Source organism: Aotus nancymaae, unplaced genomic scaffold, assembly GCF_030222135.1.
Source record: "Aotus nancymaae isolate 86718 unplaced genomic scaffold, 86718_ANA_hifiasm-v0.15.2.pri h1tg000010l, whole genome shotgun sequence".
NCBI lineage: Eukaryota > Metazoa > Chordata > Mammalia > Primates > Aotidae > Aotus > Aotus nancymaae.
The window spans coordinates 4073127-4090707 of record NW_026988421.1 but is presented as its reverse complement, the minus strand read 5'-3'; the positions used below and the strand labels follow the sequence as shown (position 1 = coordinate 4090707).

Below are 17581 nucleotides of genomic sequence, written 5' to 3'. Positions count from 1 at the left end.
TGGCAAGGAAGGGGCTCAGCTCCTGGTAGGTGTCAGCACCAGCATGATTATGGATCATGAGGCTGTGACCGGAGTGGTGGAATGTACCCCCGACCCACTGTACCCCTGGACGGATCAGCTCTCCCCAGTTGCAAGGGTTGTGTGAGGGGGGCATGGGCACCCAGCAAATGTCTGGGTAGGCATCAGGTAGAAAGAGGGAACGAGATCAGAAAGGGAGCTGCCCAGGGAAGCCCACCTTAGGGGGAATGGCAGGGTTGATAGTCGCTTCATGGAAATGCCTGGACCTGTGCCCGCTCAGCTAGTGCGAGTTATCATGGTGGTATTGCTCCATGAATTCTAGTCATGAATTCCAAAGTGACCAAACCAGTAACAGGATTTCCGTGTTAACATTAATCTCGTATTTACATAATACTTTTCAGTATCCAAATACCGTTCATAATAATCTGATTTGATCTTCAAGAGATCTTGGGAAGCATGTTCATATGTATCCTTTATATCCATGTGAAACTTTTTGGTTTGCAAGTAATGCTTATGTGGCTTGGCTGAGCGTGGTGGTTCATGCCTGTAATTCTAGAACTTTGGGAGGCCGAGTTGGGGAATCACTTGAGCTCAGGAGCTCAAGGCCAGCCTGGGCAACATGGTGAAACCCATCTCTACAAAAAATTTTAAAAATTATCTGGTATGCTCCTGTCATCCCAGATACTTGCGGGGCTGAGGTGAGAGAATCACTTGAACCTGGGTGGCAGAAAGGTTGCAGTGAGCATAGATCGTGCTACTGCACTCCAGCCTGGGTGACAGAGTGAGACCCTGTCTCAAAAAAACAACAAAAACAAAACAAAACCCAAAACAAACAAAAAACTAACTTGAGCCATGTCAAGCTCTTGGAAGCTTACAAATTAGTGTTGAATTAATTCCCATCAAAATTAAACTATAGCCAAAATTCGCTCAGCTAATGAGCCGTGGAAATGGGGACAAACTACCCCCGTTCAACGTGGCTTTCTTTTATAGGCCTCTGTTGTCTCACCAGGAGAGTGGTGGCTACTCAGTGTGCACGCCGTCCCAGTGGGTGCTTTGCTTACCTTAGTGCAACTTCAAGACATGTTCTTTCTACTCCTTCCGTCTTCCAGGGCTGTTGTGGGCCATTGAATGCTCTGTCTGGTAAATCCATATGAAAGACATCTAAATTGGTTAGGCTAAATAATAGCTAGGCTTACCTGTACAGGAAGAAAAGCATGACGTTTAGTCAGTTCTGAAGCTATTGTTTGTGTGTGTCAAGTCTATATGCAGCAAATTAATTTAGGTTTATTAATGGGAGTGGACTAATTTGTGTTCTTATTTGTATTTGCATTTGGGATGCAGATTTATAAATCAGGATGAGGTAATTGGCAATATGCATTTATCTTGGCGTCCTTAGGCTGTCCTCATGTTTAAAGGGAAACCCAGAACCTTCCAGTTCATGCCAGCAGTGTCTCCCTTATGATGGATAGACTTAAAAACTAAGTCTAGGCCTGGCGTGGTGGTGAATGCCTGTAGTACCTGGTACCAGGGAGGCTGAGGTAGGAGGATCCCTGGAGCATGGGAGGTCAAAGCCACAGTGAGCCATGATCACAACCATTGCACTGCAGCCTAAGTGACAGACCCTGTCTCAAAAATAAAGAAAAGTGAGTCTAAACTCCAGAAGATCATCTCATGATACAGTTATAGGGAAATGATACAGCTGACCATTGTTCTGGCAGGTTCCATGTGCTAAGTCCTGGGTATGCATCTCATAGGAAGGGATTCTAGCTTGGGTGGGTCATCTTTGTTCTCTGTTGGCCAAGTAATCACTGACCAGGCTATGGGCACCAGTGAGAGAGTGTGGGCGGTTATCAGTCTTCTCCCTGCCTTTAGCGTGCAGAACCTGTGTATCGCCCGGTTTTGCTGCTGTTTGCAGAGATGAGCATCTTTGGATAGTGAAGAGCCTGTCCTGTCACCCAGCGACCTGCTCTGCTACTTTCTGGTGGCTCACTGGACTCCTGGAGTCCTTCTAAAGGACCCAGGCAGGAGATGCCAACTTTTCCTTCGACCTGGGAATGTGTCAGGAATCCACTATGTCTACTTCTAGTTCCTTCTTCCCCAGAATGTTCTGTAACCTGCGGAGGCATTTGCTGATGTCTATGGTGAATGCCATCTGTGGGGTTTGCCAGCTGTAAATGAGGGCTGTCTTCTGAGCTGGTCCTGGAGTAGTGCAGTCAAGGTGTACTTGGGACCAAGGCTGTGGGGATTTTGCTCTGTCACCTACGCTGGAGAGCAGCAGCGCAATCTCGGCTCACTGCAACCTCTGCCTCCTGCTTTCAAGCAATTCTCCTGCCTCAGCCTCCAGAGTAGCTGGGATTGCAGGTGTGCACTACCACGCCTGGCTAATTTTTTGTGTTTAGTAGAGATAGGACTTTACTGTGTTGCCCAGGCTGGTCTCGAACTCCTGACCTCAGGCAATCCACCCACCTCAGCCTCCCAAACTGCTGGGATTACAGGTGTGAGCCACTGCACCAGGCCTTGAAGTTCTTTTTCGATGATGGTGTTTGTGCCTTGATAGAATTTTTAGGCTGAGAGATCATATGGTTTATGCCTTCCTTAACAATGAGGCTGGTTAGTGGTGCTGGCTTTGGAGGCTAAGTGACTTGTCACTTAGCTAAGGGCCCCACAGCTAATGAGCAACAAGTCTTGGCTGGGTGGCCTTGCTCCGGCCCCTTGCCCTGTGCTCCCTGCTTCTTAACTTCTCTTGTGGTCAGTATCAGTGGGCGGCAGCTGCACCTCCTTCCGCACGTCTACTGTGGCTGTGGTAGCAACCCACTGGGATTATTATGATAATGACTTTTAAATGAAAGCTTAATTTGATAGTTGGATACATTAAAAGCCAAAACAGAGCAGTTTAAAAGGAAGGAAAAAAAGCAAAAGCAAAAACAAGAAAGCAAGTGGCCAAAGGAGTTACTTTCCTTCAGGGAGCCTTGGTCTTCAGCCAGAGTGGGCATTTGCTGCTCTTGACGGAGCCGTTCCTTGGCTCCTTGGGAGAGCAGGTGGCCAGGGCGTGGGAGGTGGCCAGGCAGGCAGCAGAGGAGCAGTCGCTGGGAACGAGGCTTCCTCTAAATCATGTTGCTAATGAAGCTTGTGAAGTTCTCCCAGTCGGGCCATTACCAAGGGCTTCCTGTGTTCTCAGTAGGAAGAAGAGTCTTGAGCTCATTTCTTGTGTTTTTTCCCTCCTACAATTAAAAGCCCATCTCACTTTAAAATAGACAGGTCTATTTTGTTCTTTTCTCTGTGGTCCCCATTCGGGATCCTGACAGCTACCTGCCAGAAGAGAAGAGCCATGCAGGAAGTTTCTCCCTAGACACAGTTTTCCTCCCTGATCTTAGGCTGGTGGTCCTCATTCTCTTTTTTTTTTTTTTTTTTTTTTCTGAGACAGAGTCTTACTTTGTTGCCCAGGCTGGAATGCACCTCCACCTCCTAGGTTCAGGCGATTTTCCTGCCTTAGCCTCCCAAGTAGCTGGGATTACGGGCATGCGCCACCACGCCTGGTAGCCAATTTTTGTATTTTTAGCAGAGATGAGGGCTAACCATGTCGGCCAGGCAGGTTTCAAACTCCTAACCTCACGTGATCCACCCACCTCAGCCTCCCAAATTGCTGGAATCGCAGGTGTGAGCCACACCCGGCCGATCCTCATTCTTAATCAGCTTTTAGTTCAGTTTTTCGAGTCATGTTTTTAAGAAGAATGCACAGGAGGTAAACCTTGCCAGTTGTCTGGGAGAGCCAGTGGATACTACGATATTCCTTGGCTACTGAGGACTCACACAGCTGTAGCCAGCTGTCTAACAAGGGACAACGACGTGGGCTGCCGTGGGCTGCCGTGGGCAGCAGATGCCATCCACACCATTGGAGCCCCTCTGGTTGTTGGCTGCCCCCAAAGGAGTAGAGTCTTCTCTGCCCAGATGAGAACCAAGCAGACCATTAGAAGCTTAGAGATGTTTCTTCTTTCCAGCAAGTTTTATGATGATGAAACTTGCTCTTGTCATGTATTTAAATGATAAGACTGTTTTGTAGAAAATACTTCATAATCACTTAATACATATTTGTAATAGTCTATGAGGACAGGCAGCTTATTAGACAGTCTTGCAAAATTCACAATTATGCTATGAATAATGGATTGGTTTTAAATGTATGATTTCTCCCTTCTCAGGTGATGTTCGAAATGATATCTATGTAACATTAGTTCAAGGAGATTTTGATAAAGGAAGCAAAACAACAGCGAAGAACGTGGAGGTCACGGTGTCTGTGTACGATGAAGATGGGAAGCGGTTAGAGGTATTTACTGTGGCGAGGGCTCGTCTGTAGGTTTCGGTTTCACTTGCCAAGTGCTCACCTTGGCTCTGCCACAGCATAGAAATCATCACAGGTGGGGCTTTGGAATTTCGTTTCTTGGGGCTGGCATTGGCTTGCTTCCCTTCCTCCAGCTTGCGTGCAGGGGGCTAGCGTCCTCTGGTCTTGGCAGCTGGCTTAGGAGGTCCCTGTGGTCTTTTTTTTTTTTTTTTTTTGGGGGGATGGAGTCTTGCTCTTTTGGCCAGGTTGGAGCACTACAGGTGTGTGCCACCATGCCCGGCTAATTTTTATATTTTTTACTAGACATGGGGCTTCACCATGTTGACCTCAAGTGATCTGCCTGCCTTGGCCTCCCAAGGTGCTGGGATTACAGGTGTGAGCTACTGCGCCCGGCCAGGTCCCTGTGGTCTTGACCACCTTTGCCCAACCTTATCATGGAGTCTCATTTGCTGCCATAAACCCAAGGCCCAAAGGTCTAGCAGTCACACTAGAAGTACAGATACCCTTGTTACCATTTGAGAGATAAAGGAATCAAGGCCCTAAGAAACCAATTAAACTGCTCAGGGTCAGATAGCTCCTGAGAGGTGGGACTGGGCACCTGCCCATGACAGCCAGAGCTCTGAACTCTGCCGGTGGTCATGAAGATCTGCTTCCGTGGCCACTGCAGCTGGCAGGGTCCACCTGGGAGGTACTTAGAAGCTGTTGTCTCCTCCGATGACCCGAGGTCAAATCAGGGCTACTATCCCTGTGAGGTGCCTCTTTACACCAGGGCTGGAGGACTGGCCTTTTCTGGGCCCATGGGATTGTGCCTAAGGCTCAGCGTTGCTGAGAGAAGCATGACATTTTTCTTTCTGGATGAACCCCGTCCAGCATCGCTGCCTGCCCCATCTCCCTGGAAGCATAGGTGCTGCCCTTGCTGCTGGGTTTTCCAGTTGGAGTGAAGCAAACAGTATTCATGGCTGGAAGAACGGGAGGACAGGGTTCCCACCTTTTAGTCTATAGCCCTTTACCCTAGACCTATGGGATGGATCAGCTAGCTTCCTAATGTTAAAGTTATTGGGGCGGAGGGTCTGGGGAGATGGAGGTCAGCATTATCCCCACGTGTCATAACCATCAAGATCTTAAATGTGTGAGAACAGGGGTTAGAGCTGGCTGCTGGCTTCAGGTGGACCTGTGCTTCCCTTGCTGGGAATGTGTTCCTTTTGTGGTGGGGTGTGTTGGTGTTCCTGGAGCTGTCCTCTCGCATATATAGTGGGGAATGTATATGGTGTCAAGCTCTGTGAGGTCTTACGTGAGCTCTCTATGCCTTCTTTTAAAGCATGTGATTTTCCCTGGTGCTGGTGATGAAGCGATTTCAGAATACAAATCTGTGATTTACTACCAAGTGAAGCAGCCGCGCTGGTTTGAGACTGTTAAGGTATTATTTACATGGTCATTTTATCACACGGCGCTGATTATGAAATGCTCATTTGTAACCCACGGAAACATCCTAGCATCCCCCTCAGCCCAGGAGCTGCTCTAGGCCGGCTCAGTGTCTCCCAACAAAGTCATTCAAGGTTGCTAAGGAACCACACTGGCATTTCTTAGAATACATTTACTCTCATCTCCTTTTGGACATAAAAATCGGACTTTCATGGAGATAAATGACAGAGTCTTTTCAAGATAGCTATTGTCTTTCTTTTCCCAGCACTGTTTTATGTGTGGCATGCTGTCTTTACACCAAACAAAAAAATGGAGCTGCCAGCCTGTGGAGGTCATTGCTGGGGAGTCAGACCCTGTTTTATAGCACAGACCTGGTGCATTTTCATAATGCAGCGTGCTCACGTCTCCATGACGGAGTAAACACCGTCCCACCGCCAAGAGCTTGAATATTTGAAAACCAGGCTAGGGGCTGGCTCTGGAATACAGATGTTCGATGTGAGAATTAGTGACAATTTTTGCTTAGAGGCACCATGTATTAGGTCTGTTTTCTTTGAGTGTAATGTGACAACAGGAAAGCTTTCTTGCTGCAGCTGTGGGCAGGTCACCACAGCTGTGGAAGGAGTGGAGACCCTTACAGGTTGGGGCTAAGAAGATAAATGGCAACTTTTTTTTTTTTTCGAGATGGAGTCTCACTGTGTCACCCAGGCTGGAGCCCAGTGGTGCGATCTTGGCTCACTGCAACCTCCGCTTCCTGGGTTCAAACAATTCTCTTGCCTCAGTCTCCCAAGTAGCTGGGATTATATAGGCATGCACCATGATGCCTGGCTAATTTTTTTTTTTTTTTTTTGTATTTTTAGTAGAGATGGGGTTTCACCATGTTGGCCAGGCTGGTCTCGAACTCCCGACCTCAGGGGATCTGCCCTCCTCGGCCTTCCAAAGTGCTGGGATTACAGGCGTGAGCCACCATGCCCAGCAGAAAAACAACAACCTTTAAAAATAGAATGTTTGCTTGGTGTGGTGCCTCACACCTGCAATCCCAGCACTGTGGGAGGCCGAGGTGGGCAGATCACCTGAGGTTGGAAGTTCGAGACCAGCCTGACCAACATAGAAAAACCCCATCTCTACTAAAAATACAAAATTAGCCAGGCTTGGTTGCACATGTTAGTAATCCCAGCTACCAGAGAGGCTGAGGCAGGAGAATCGCTTGAACCCAGGAGGCAGAGTTTGCAATGAGCTGAGATTGCGCTATTGCACTCCAGCCTGGGCAACAAGAGTGAACTCCATCTCAAACAAACAACAACAAAAAAAAACAGACTCTTAACAGTAATGATCGGAGCATTCAGAAAAAAAATCCAGCTGTGTGACAGAGTTGGCTTGGCAGCTGTTACAATATGATCTTATTTAAATTTTGCAAAGGCATTTTGCGTTTGGAGAAATCATATAGGGGACTAGATGTACAGGATTTTCACCACTGCAGTGTAGAAATGTTTAAGTTGTACCCGATATCTCCAGTTGAATAAAGCTGTTAATGCTGGACGATACTGATAACGGTGCTGAAACTTCTTTTTCAATTCTTGAAGGTGGCCATTCCCATCGAGGACGTTAACCGCAGTCACCTTCGGTTCACCTTCCGCCACCGGTCATCGCAGGACTGTGAGTAGTCAAGCACTTTCTCACCCCAAGGATTTTTAAGGGAGAACTGGGGGAAAGCACAAGAGGCCACTCTCAGTTGTTCTGGAACTTACTATCATAACCCAATAAGGCTCATTTCCCACCGGAACCTATTCCCTGGAAACGTTCTTGTCTGTTTCTCCTTGAGCAGATGTCAGGAGATCTGAATTTCCTTCTCTAGTTCCTCCTACCCAGTATTCCTGCTCCCCTTCTTTCTTTCGCTTGCCTGTCTTCCATGTTGACTTGTCCTCCATCCATGCCATCCATCAGAAAAGTGACCGAGCTGTAACAAATACATCCCACAAATGGGCTCTGAAGGCCCCTGTCTTGAAATTGGAAATCTTGAATGCTTTTTGTCTTTCTTGGTGGCCCTTGGTGTCTGGAGCTCAGGGATGGCTTTTCTCATCGACGTTTCTGTGATACTGACCATGATGCCAAGACTTTAGGAGGAAAGAAACTGCTATTTGAATCACTCTCCTTCAAAAAGAATTTATTATCGATGACCAAAGTTTGTTCCATCACATTTTGTTAAATTAATTGTCAACTAAAGGTGGAGCCCTGTGCTAGACATTAAGGTATCACAGAAAGAAAACATGATTTCTGTCTTTTGAGGTGTGTGTTTCTTTGGCTTTGGGGACTGAGACATATTAATATTTGGGACAATAAGTGACGAAGAGAGTTGGCTGGAGGCTCGTGTGCTGCAGGCAGTTAAAGGAAAAGAGTGGTGCGGAGGGCAGACCACCCTTTGTGACTGATGATCCTGTGGGGGTCTCAACATACTGTAGGGGCAGTTTCAGGCTCTGTGTGCTCTGGAAGGAGCTTAAGCACGAGCCTCTTCTGTATCTTCATTTGAGGATAAGAATACCTTCCTGGCCGGTCCACTGGCTCACATTAGGAGGCCAAGGTGGAGGATTGCTTGAGCCCTGAAGTTTGAGACCAGCCTGAACAACACAGTGAGACTCCATCTTTCCTGAAAATCAAAACAATTATCCTGGTGTGGTGGTGTGTACTGTAGTCTCAGCTACTCAGGAGGCTGAGAAAGGAGAATCACTTGAACCCGGGAGGCAGAGGTTGCAGCGAGCCATGATTGCACCACTGCACTCAAGCCTGGGCAATAGAGTGAGACCCTATCTCAAAAAAACAAAAGCAAAACCTTCTTCCTCGGGTATTCTTGAAGGTCAGGCATGTTGGAGTCTGACCACCTCCTGGCATGGTGCCTGCTGTGGATAGGGGCTCCATTGTATCTGCTGCTGCTGGGGTGTATTGATTCATCGGACTGTTTCTGGGGTCTGGCCTGTCCTGGGTCTTCAATGTGAGATGGGTGTACCTGGATAGGGGGTCTGCAGGAGAGCAAATGCACAAGCGAGGTCATGATGTTACAGTGTGTAGACTGCCTTGTGGGACCATCGAGAAGCTTAGGCCTGCTGCTGTTCAGGGGAGTTGCGGAGGCCTGGTGTGTGAGGTCTGCAGAGCTGGGTTGTGGGCCCATGACTGTCAACGGCAGATGTGTGTGCAGTGGGGCATGGCCTGGGACGTGGCTGACCAGAGGGGTCTCAAGCAGCATGGGGTGCCTAGTGGTGGGTAGTTTGTTGGGCTAGGGGGCGAGAGGGACTGACAGCTGCTGAAAGCATCACTGTACGCCTGTTGTGTCCCAACAGTGCACGCAGGTCAGGGGTTCAGTTACAAGGGCATCGGGTTCATGTCTAATGGGAGAAGCAGGGGCAGGAAGGCCGCCAGCTTGGAAGGCAGTTCCCTGCCATCTCATCCTTGCCCCAGGGCGAGATCCAGGCCACCAGGCCCCAGACCATGTCGGGTCTGCTAATGGTACACGACATCCTTGGTGGCCAAAGCTGCAGGATGTTAACTATCGAAAACCGTCAACAGATGTGGGCCATCGTTCACTGTGCTCTTACCATGTGCCTGACACAAGAAGTTTACTGTGCTGTTTAGATTCGTCCTTGCAAAATTCCCATGTGGTATCCATATTATCAGTTCCCACATTACAGATGAGGAAACTGGGGCTTGGGACCCTCAGGTCAGGGGCTGAAAGGCACCCAAGTAGTCAGTGGATGAGCTTTGGTTCAATCCCAGGTCCTTGTGCCTGAGCCTTATGCTCCAATGCCTTGGGGGAATGGTGAGGCCACTTCTGTCCTTTGTTTTTTATTGAGTTCCTACTGTATACACAATAAGCTGCTGGAGTTTCTCCTCTTGCAGAGCTTAGGTTTGAGGTGAGGTTTGAGATGAGTTTGTAAGAACCAACTAGAATGTGGCAGCCTGTGAGTATCACGTGAATTAGGTGGAGGGTGCTGGTGGAATGGGGGTGGCTGTACGCACAGGTATGCAGGTGTGTCCTCAGCCAAGACATGGAGGGCATGGCGGGCCAGCCTGTTGGGCTACAGTGTGCCTCAGACCCTCTAGGGCTCCGTGCATCTATCACCCTGAGACCCCCAGAGGAAGCAGGGCGAGGACAGGGTTCTGGAGTCCACAGAGGACTCGTCTCAAAATCAAGCTCCCGTCTTTTAACAAGCTCGTTCTCTCTAATTAATAAATTATACTAGGGCAGAGTGATAGCTCCTGTAGCATTTTAATTTCAAAATCCTTGTTTTTCTTGTCAGTTTTAAGTACTCATTATAGACAAGATGGTATCACCCGACATACCAGGACACATTTGCATAATAAATGAAGTCTCCGTGGCCACAGCTTGTGGGATTTTGGAAACACATTGAGCATCCCAAGTGGGATGCTGATGAAGGCCTGGATGTCGGCCGCTGACCGTGGCCTTTGGGGCCTCCCCAGCCAGCCCTGCATGCAGATACCTTGGGCATAAACAGATAGAAAGGCTGAGGGCACACTGGTCCCCACCTGCTACCCTACAGAGGCTAGCAAAGGGAACAAGTGATGCGATTTCTCACCTGGGATCTGTCCTTGGGATTGGAAAGTTTGATATCGGTGGGTTGACGTAATACCTTTCCAGCAACCTGTTAGCAACTCCAGGTGCACCAGACCACGTGGTCCACAGGTCCCAGCAGACTTTCAGCTCTCAAGTATGGCTGGCCAGAAGTTAAGTTTCCCTTGATTGTAGTGGGCTTGTTGGGTGGCATGGCCTGGAGAATGAGCAGCTCTATCCATGCTCCAGAACACATGACCCCTGCTCTGGTTCCTAAGGTTCTGTAAACTTGTCATATAAACCATTCACCTCATTATCGCTGCTAATGAGCATGCAATAAAAAGCCGTCCATTCCTCAGATGTGAAGGTGTAGAATGTTAATAAAAGGTGCCCCTATTTATGCTACTTACTGGTGGGATCCATAGAAGCCATCTGCTGACTGTGATTGTCACCTGTCCTTCTGAACCCTGGCTACTTTTATGGAAGCATGCCTTTTTTGTTGTTTCCAAGTCCACTCAAGCTTAGGAGGAACTGTTCTGTTCTTTGCCATTTGAACATTGAAATATTGTATGTGCTTTGGTGCCCTTTTATGGAGTTATTTTTTTTAGAATCCTAGGGTACATATATTTTACTTGTATTTCTTACTGTGTTTTTTGGCTGGTTGATCATATATGGAACCATCTAATTTTCCAGCATTTATTGAGCACCTGCTGTGTGCAAAATACTGCTGGACACCAGGAAGGCAAAGATGATAAGCCAGGTTATCTTGGGTAGTGGGATCTGAGGGTAAATATTTTGAGGTGCTGACTCTGTGTGGGTAAATGTGTGATTCTTCCTCTTTGACCTCTGTCCTTTCATCAGTAAAAAGAAAGCCCTGAATCTGTAATTGTAGAGGTAGTCTCCAGCTCTGGGCCTCTGTTTCTGTGCTCCACTCAGATTGCAACTTGAGGAATTCCTGGCAGATCCATTTCTTCAGTCCGTGTTCCTTATGTGTCCGGCTCATGAGTCCTTTTCCACCTTTGACTCTTGCCGTCTACTGCTCGCCGGCCACACTGGTCTTCTGTCCCCGTATGTGCCACACCTTTCCACATGAGGGTCTCTGCGCCAGGTCCCTTTCTTCCTGCAGCAGTGACATCTTGGCTCATGTGCTGTCCAGCTTCTCAGAGAGATGTCTTCTGACAAATTGGATTGTCTGCATTGTCACTGAGACCCCTTAAGAAACCACTGCGTTTTGTTTTTTATATCATCTGAGAGCTCATTTGTTTGTCGACTGTCTCCCGAAGTGGCACAAATATGGATTGAGTACCTGTTTGGCATCAGGCACTATCTCATGTCCTGGGGTATGGCAATAAAGCAAAAGGTCACTTATATTCCGTGGTCCAGTGGATGAAAGCAACAGTAAACAGCAACAAGATTCTCTGTCTCTGTCTTTGTCTCTCTCTTTCTCTGTCTCTCTCTCTCTCTCACACACACATACATACACACAATCACACACGTCTGGTAGTGATAAGGATTATGAAGAAAACTAAATCAGGTGAGAGGAAAGAGGGTAATTGAGTGACTAATGGGCTCTTTTGGACAAGACATGGTCACTTTGGAGGAGGTGACATTTTGGCAGAAACTTGAATGAAGTGAGTGAGCCCCGCATACAGTTATCTGGGGGCTGAACTTCCTCACCAAAGGCAACACAATTTCACGTTGAAGTCTTTAGTCCGTGGGTAATGGTGATTCACGTGGAAGAGATTGCCAGGCAGACATCGATGTTAGTTTTCTGTTTTGACACGCAGTTTCCTTAGTGGAATGGCCGCTTCCTGGCCTCTGTCATTTGCCGTGGCCCCTTGTTTCCAGGCCCCGTTCATTTCCGCTGGTCTGGGCATCCCAGGCTAAAAGCACACGGCCTTTCTTACTGTCACTGCAGTTACTCTGGCTTTCTCGTGTCGGGCTTTCCTCTGCATTCCTCCAGACCATACTGCTCTTCTTGGCCCTTTATCCTGGAATCAGATTTCAAGTTCCAGGAAAAATCTCTTCTATGAGATTTTGATGACAATGGCTTTGAATTTACAGATTTGTTGAGAACAGCTGTTCCCTTTATGATAGGAATCTTTTCACTTGTAAATGTGGTCCATTTCTCCATATATTTATTAGATTGACTTTAATACCTGTTTGTACAATTTTGTAATTGTTTTCATAAAGGTAGCCTTTATAGCATCTTATAATGTTATTTTATCACGACAGTTGAAGGCAATCATCAATTTTGTTTTGTTTTGTTTTACAGCGAAGGATAAATCTGAGAAAATATTTGCACTAGCGTTTGTCAAGCTGATGAGATACGATGGCACCACCCTGCGAGATGGAGAGCATGACCTCATCGTCTACAAGGTAACTGGTTGCACTGGTGCAGTATTGCTGATATAGACAGTTCCAGTCCTTTCTGGACTTCCTGACCGGAACTGACATTTCCCATCATTGTGGGAAAGCTGCTATCTAGCTACATTTAATTATGTAAATGAACATTTCCGATGACCAGCCCTTTGGTTGTTCCTAACGGGAAAAGATGACATACACGGTAACAATAGTTGCCATATAAAAAGGCCATGAACATGAATTACGCTGCAGGAATAAGGGAAACTATTAAAATGTGTATTTGACACGATATAAAAAGCAATTATCATGGTGGTTACGGGGACTAGGGATAACAAAGGATAGCAGGAATGGCGTGCTGCTGTTTGTGACTTGCCTCTGACCTCTGGCATGACTAAACCCACAGGCCGAAGCGAAGAAGCTGGAAGACGCAGCCACCTACTTAAGTCTGCCCTCCACGAAGGCGGAGTTGGAAGAAAAGGGCCACTCGGCCACGGGCAAGAGCATGCAGAGCCTCGGGAGCTGCACCATCAGCAAGGACTCCTTCCAGATCTCCACGCTCGTGTGCTCCACCAAACTCACCCAGAACGGTGCGTTCGAGACGAGAAACACCTTGAATGAAGTGAGAGAGTGAGCATGCGGGGCTCATTCTCTCACTTCATTCAAAGAGTTCTGCCGGGAGTTCTGCCTCAGTCCCATCTTTTCCATGCTCCATCCTCTGTAGGTGCAGGAATGTTACCTGTGAGGCATTCATTGCATCGGGCTGTGATGATCTATCAAGGCATAGAAGGTGGCATTCGCCGTAATCTAAAATTCACACTTCTACCTGGTCTAAGGGTTATTCTTTTTTTTTTTTTTTCCCCCCGAAAAGGTCTCATTTTGCTCTGTTGCCCAGGCTGGAGTGCAGTGGTGTGATCTCAGCTCACTGTAGCCTTGATCTCCTGGGCTCAGGCAATCCTCCCACCTCAGCTTCCCATGTAGCTGGGATCACAGGTGTGCACCATCATGCTTGGCTAATTTTATTTTTATTTTTTATAGAGATGAGGTCTCACTTTATTGCCCAGGCTGGTCCCAGTCTCCTGTGTTCAAGCAGTGCCCCCACCTTGCTCTCCCAGAGTGCTGGGCTTACAGGTGTGAGCCACTGCTCCTGGCCTATTTTTATTTTTGTAGAGATGAGGTCTCACTTCATTGCCCAGACTGGCCCCAAACTCCTGGGCTCAAGCAGTCCTCCTGCCTCAGTCTTCCAAAGTGCTGGGATTATAGGCATGAGCCACTGTGCCCAGCTGTGTTATTCTGAAAGGGAGATAAAGCAATGGATTTACTTCTTAAAATGATTTTTGGCCAAAGGAAAGTAGCGTGGCACAAGGAAAAATGCATGAGATTTGGAGTCAGACCGAAGACCTGGAATATGACCATAGCCCTGTGGCAACCCTGGGAATGCCCTTGAACAAGGATCTTCTGCATGTTTCTGAGTCTTATCTTCCTTGTCTGTTGATACGGGAATAGTGCCTGCCTCAAAGGGCTTAGTGAGGGTTACATGAGCAGAGGGATGGGAGCTCACCTCCCTCTTTATGTCTTCCCCATTCTCAGCTACTCTCTGAGATAATTACCAGTTATCTTTATTTCTAAAAGTTGGTTCGAATGACACTTTCTAGCCCTGCTCGTGGCATGGGATAAGGCACACCCTCCTGACTCCCACACCCCAGCACTCAGCCGTAATGTGGCAGATCACTCATCCCGCAGCTGGTGTCATGCCCTCGTGCGGCGGTCAGCTGTCTGCTTTGAGCGCCTGCACCACCACCACTTGCAGCTTCTCCAGCGACACTGCCGTCCAGCCAGGGGTACTTCTTATTCAGAGCACACTGATGTTGTTGCTTTCACTCTGTCTGGAAGAAGCAGAAATCCTACATTTAAAAATTGCATCCTCCAAATGCAGCCGTATCACAGCTGTGCAGAGTGACTTTATGCTCTCTTGAAACGGAGCTTGAAAATCCAATTTTTTCCTCTAAACTGTCCGATATGGATTTTGATTATTAATGTCTGTTGCTGTCATGATTTGTGTCTCTGGGGGGGTTGTCCCTAAATCATGGCATAGTTTTGGATTTGCCCAAGGCACAATCATCGTTTGGACTTTACCAGGATAAACAGAGGACAAAAGTAAAGCCATCCTTTGGAAGGCAGGACGTTGTAGTGGAGTGTGCACCGAGTGTCCTGCGTGTTTGAGCATGCCGGCCCTGGGTCAGATGCGTTTAGATCTTTCCGTTTCTGCACTTTGCACTCTGTTGTTCTGGGCTACACTTTCCCCGTGCTGGTCTGATGAGTAAACTGCTTGATGTGGGAGCAATACGTCTCTCAAAGGTGCCTTAAGCCTATTGGGATACTTTTGTATTCCATTTGCATACATTTCTTGAACCATTTATGAAGTGTCCTAGCTTGTGGTTGTGTAGTGGTCTCTGTGAGCAAATGAAAAGCCTTACCTGGGGGTGGGATCTATGCAGCCATGTGGTGGGGAAGGGAGAGAATGCAGAAGGAGCCTGCTAGTGGCGTGCCTGGGGAACGTGTGACTTATTAGTCTATGTTGACGCTGCTGATAAAGACATACCTGAGACTGGGCAATTTAAAGAAAGAGGTTTAATGGATTTAAGATCCACGTGGCTGGAGAAACCTCACAGTTGTGGCGGAAGGCAAGGAGGATCAAGTCACGTCTTACATGGATGGCAGCAGGCAAACAGAGCGAGCGAGCTCGTGCAGGGGAACGCCTCTTTCTAAAACCATCAGATCTCATGAGACTTATTCACTATCATGAGAACAGCACGGGGAAGACTTGCCCCCCCCCATTCAATTACCTCCCACCAGGTCCCTCCTACAACATGTATAAATTTAAGATAAAACTTGAGTGGGGACACAGCCAAACCATATCGCGTGGTCAGCAGTGTGGGCCCCAACTTGGGACTTGGTTGTGGAAAGGATGCCCTGCTGTGACATGTTAGTCTCTGGCTGTGGCCCTGATAGCTCCACTTGCCTGACAGATGACAGCATCCAGAGCCTCATTTAACCCAAAAGTGACATCTCCAAGTGGGCCACACTTCAGCATTTCAGTAGGTGCCATGTGTTGCAGCGCTCACGGTGCAGGAAGCCATCATCTCATACGTGGGTCACGTTCCAAAAGCATGCTTGGAAGTCATTATTGGAAATGCTCATCTTTCCTCATTCAAAGCAGTGCTCTGAGCTGCAGTTAGGTAATGAGGCCCATCCACAGAATCCTTCTTAACTCACATGCCCCCGGAGAAGGGGACTGTGGACCAGGACATCTCCCGGAGGTGGAGGGCAGTGGCAATCCCTCCATTCACCTTCAAGCTCCTTGGGTCTCACCAGCTGCAGAGTAATCCCCTCCCCTGACCGAGGGAGAGGGCACCCTGCTCTCAGCAGCAGCTGTTGCTGGGCAACAAGGAAATTCCAGTGTGATGCTGCTCACCAGGACTGACGGGAAATCTGTCTTTCATTTCACACCAGCCACTGTTCCCCTTCGCGGGACTGACATGTCAGGTGTGTACAAGATGGAGCTGCCCCAAATGGCATCTAAGCATCGACTCCCACATTCTCATTTGAGAGAATCATTTTTCTGAAACCATGATTTGTTCCCTCGAAGTTCCATTACTTAGAGAAATGCAGTGGCTGAATTATTCATTGAGGTTTGTATTAAACTTCTCTGTCCTCAGCATTATGCTAGATGCTGTGGGGGCTATGAAAAAGTATAAGATGTGATTCCTCTTCTCAATTAACTGACTGTATAGTTAGAGAGAAAGGAATCATGAATGTGGGCCATGAGTCCCAGTAATGAGGGCCTGGGGTGGGACTCATCTGCCTTGGGCAGCCTCATGGGGGCTGGACAAGCTCTGTTTTCCTCCAACACTCCCTTTGCTCTTAAGTGTTTTACTACTCATTAGCCCAATCGGACTTTGTCTCAAACTTAAAATACAATGTGCCACCAACTTTGAGTGAATGAGATCCAGATTATTAGTGTCTGTTAAGGAAATGCTGGTATTTCTTGTGAGATGGAAATCTCCCTTAACCCTAGGACCAGGAGGTGTCTGGGCAGGATGGAGCCTTTTCCATTACTTGACTTTTGATTAGAAATGAAAACATCTTGGCCAGGTGCAGTGGCTCACACCTTAATCCCAGCACTTTGGGAGGCCAACGCGTGAGGATCACATGAGCCCAGGAGTTTAAGACCAGCCTGGGCAACATGGCAAGTCCCCATCTCTACAAAAAATTAAACATAAGCTGTAAATGGTGGCATGCACCTGTAGTCCCAGCAACATGGAAGGCTGTGGTGGGAAGATTGCTTGAGCATGGAATATAGAGGCCACATTGAGCCATGATTGTGCTCCTGCACTCCAGCCTGGGTGACAGTGTGAGAGACTGTCTCAGAGAAAAAAAGAGTAAATTGCTCAGTTCCCCATCATCTCCTGGGATGACCGCTTCCATGCGTGCTTTGGACTAGGCATTCTGCTAAGTGCTTTCTACATGTCATGTCAGTTAATTCTTATAGACACCTTGTGAACCAGCCAACATTGTACCCATGCTTCGGATGAGAACACTGAGGTGAAGTTACTCGCTCAAAGCCAAGTGGTTGCTGAGTGACCCAGCTGGTGTTGAAGCCCACCCCTGGCATCGCCCATAGCACCCTCTAGGTGCTGCTCCTTTTCTGTCTCTGTTTTTAACTATTCCCACTGTCAGCTGTACTTGGGGATAGAAGGTCAAATAAATAAAAATGTATGTTTTGGAGCTAATTGTGTGCATGCCTTTTATACAGTTTGATGCTGAAATTATAATATCTGTATTTCCTGAATTTCTACCTCTAGTCATAATAAGAGTTTTTTTTT

General features: G+C 47.7%; 1 protein-coding gene across 3 annotated transcripts in view; it reads left to right on the top strand.

The window, feature by feature from the left end:
• DOCK1 (dedicator of cytokinesis 1) overlaps positions 1-17581 on the top strand; it is a 543465-nt gene that overhangs the window by 108658 nt on the left and 417226 nt on the right. For all 3 annotated transcript variants that reach the window (XM_021671705.2, XM_021671704.2, XM_064373739.1), the window contains exons 14-18: positions 4215-4339; positions 5673-5771; positions 7357-7429; positions 12610-12713; positions 13102-13285. In XM_021671705.2, the coding sequence (XP_021527380.2) occupies positions 4215-4339; positions 5673-5771; positions 7357-7429; positions 12610-12713; positions 13102-13285 (585 nt within the window). The remainder of the gene's footprint in view (positions 1-4214; positions 4340-5672; positions 5772-7356; positions 7430-12609; positions 12714-13101; positions 13286-17581) is intronic.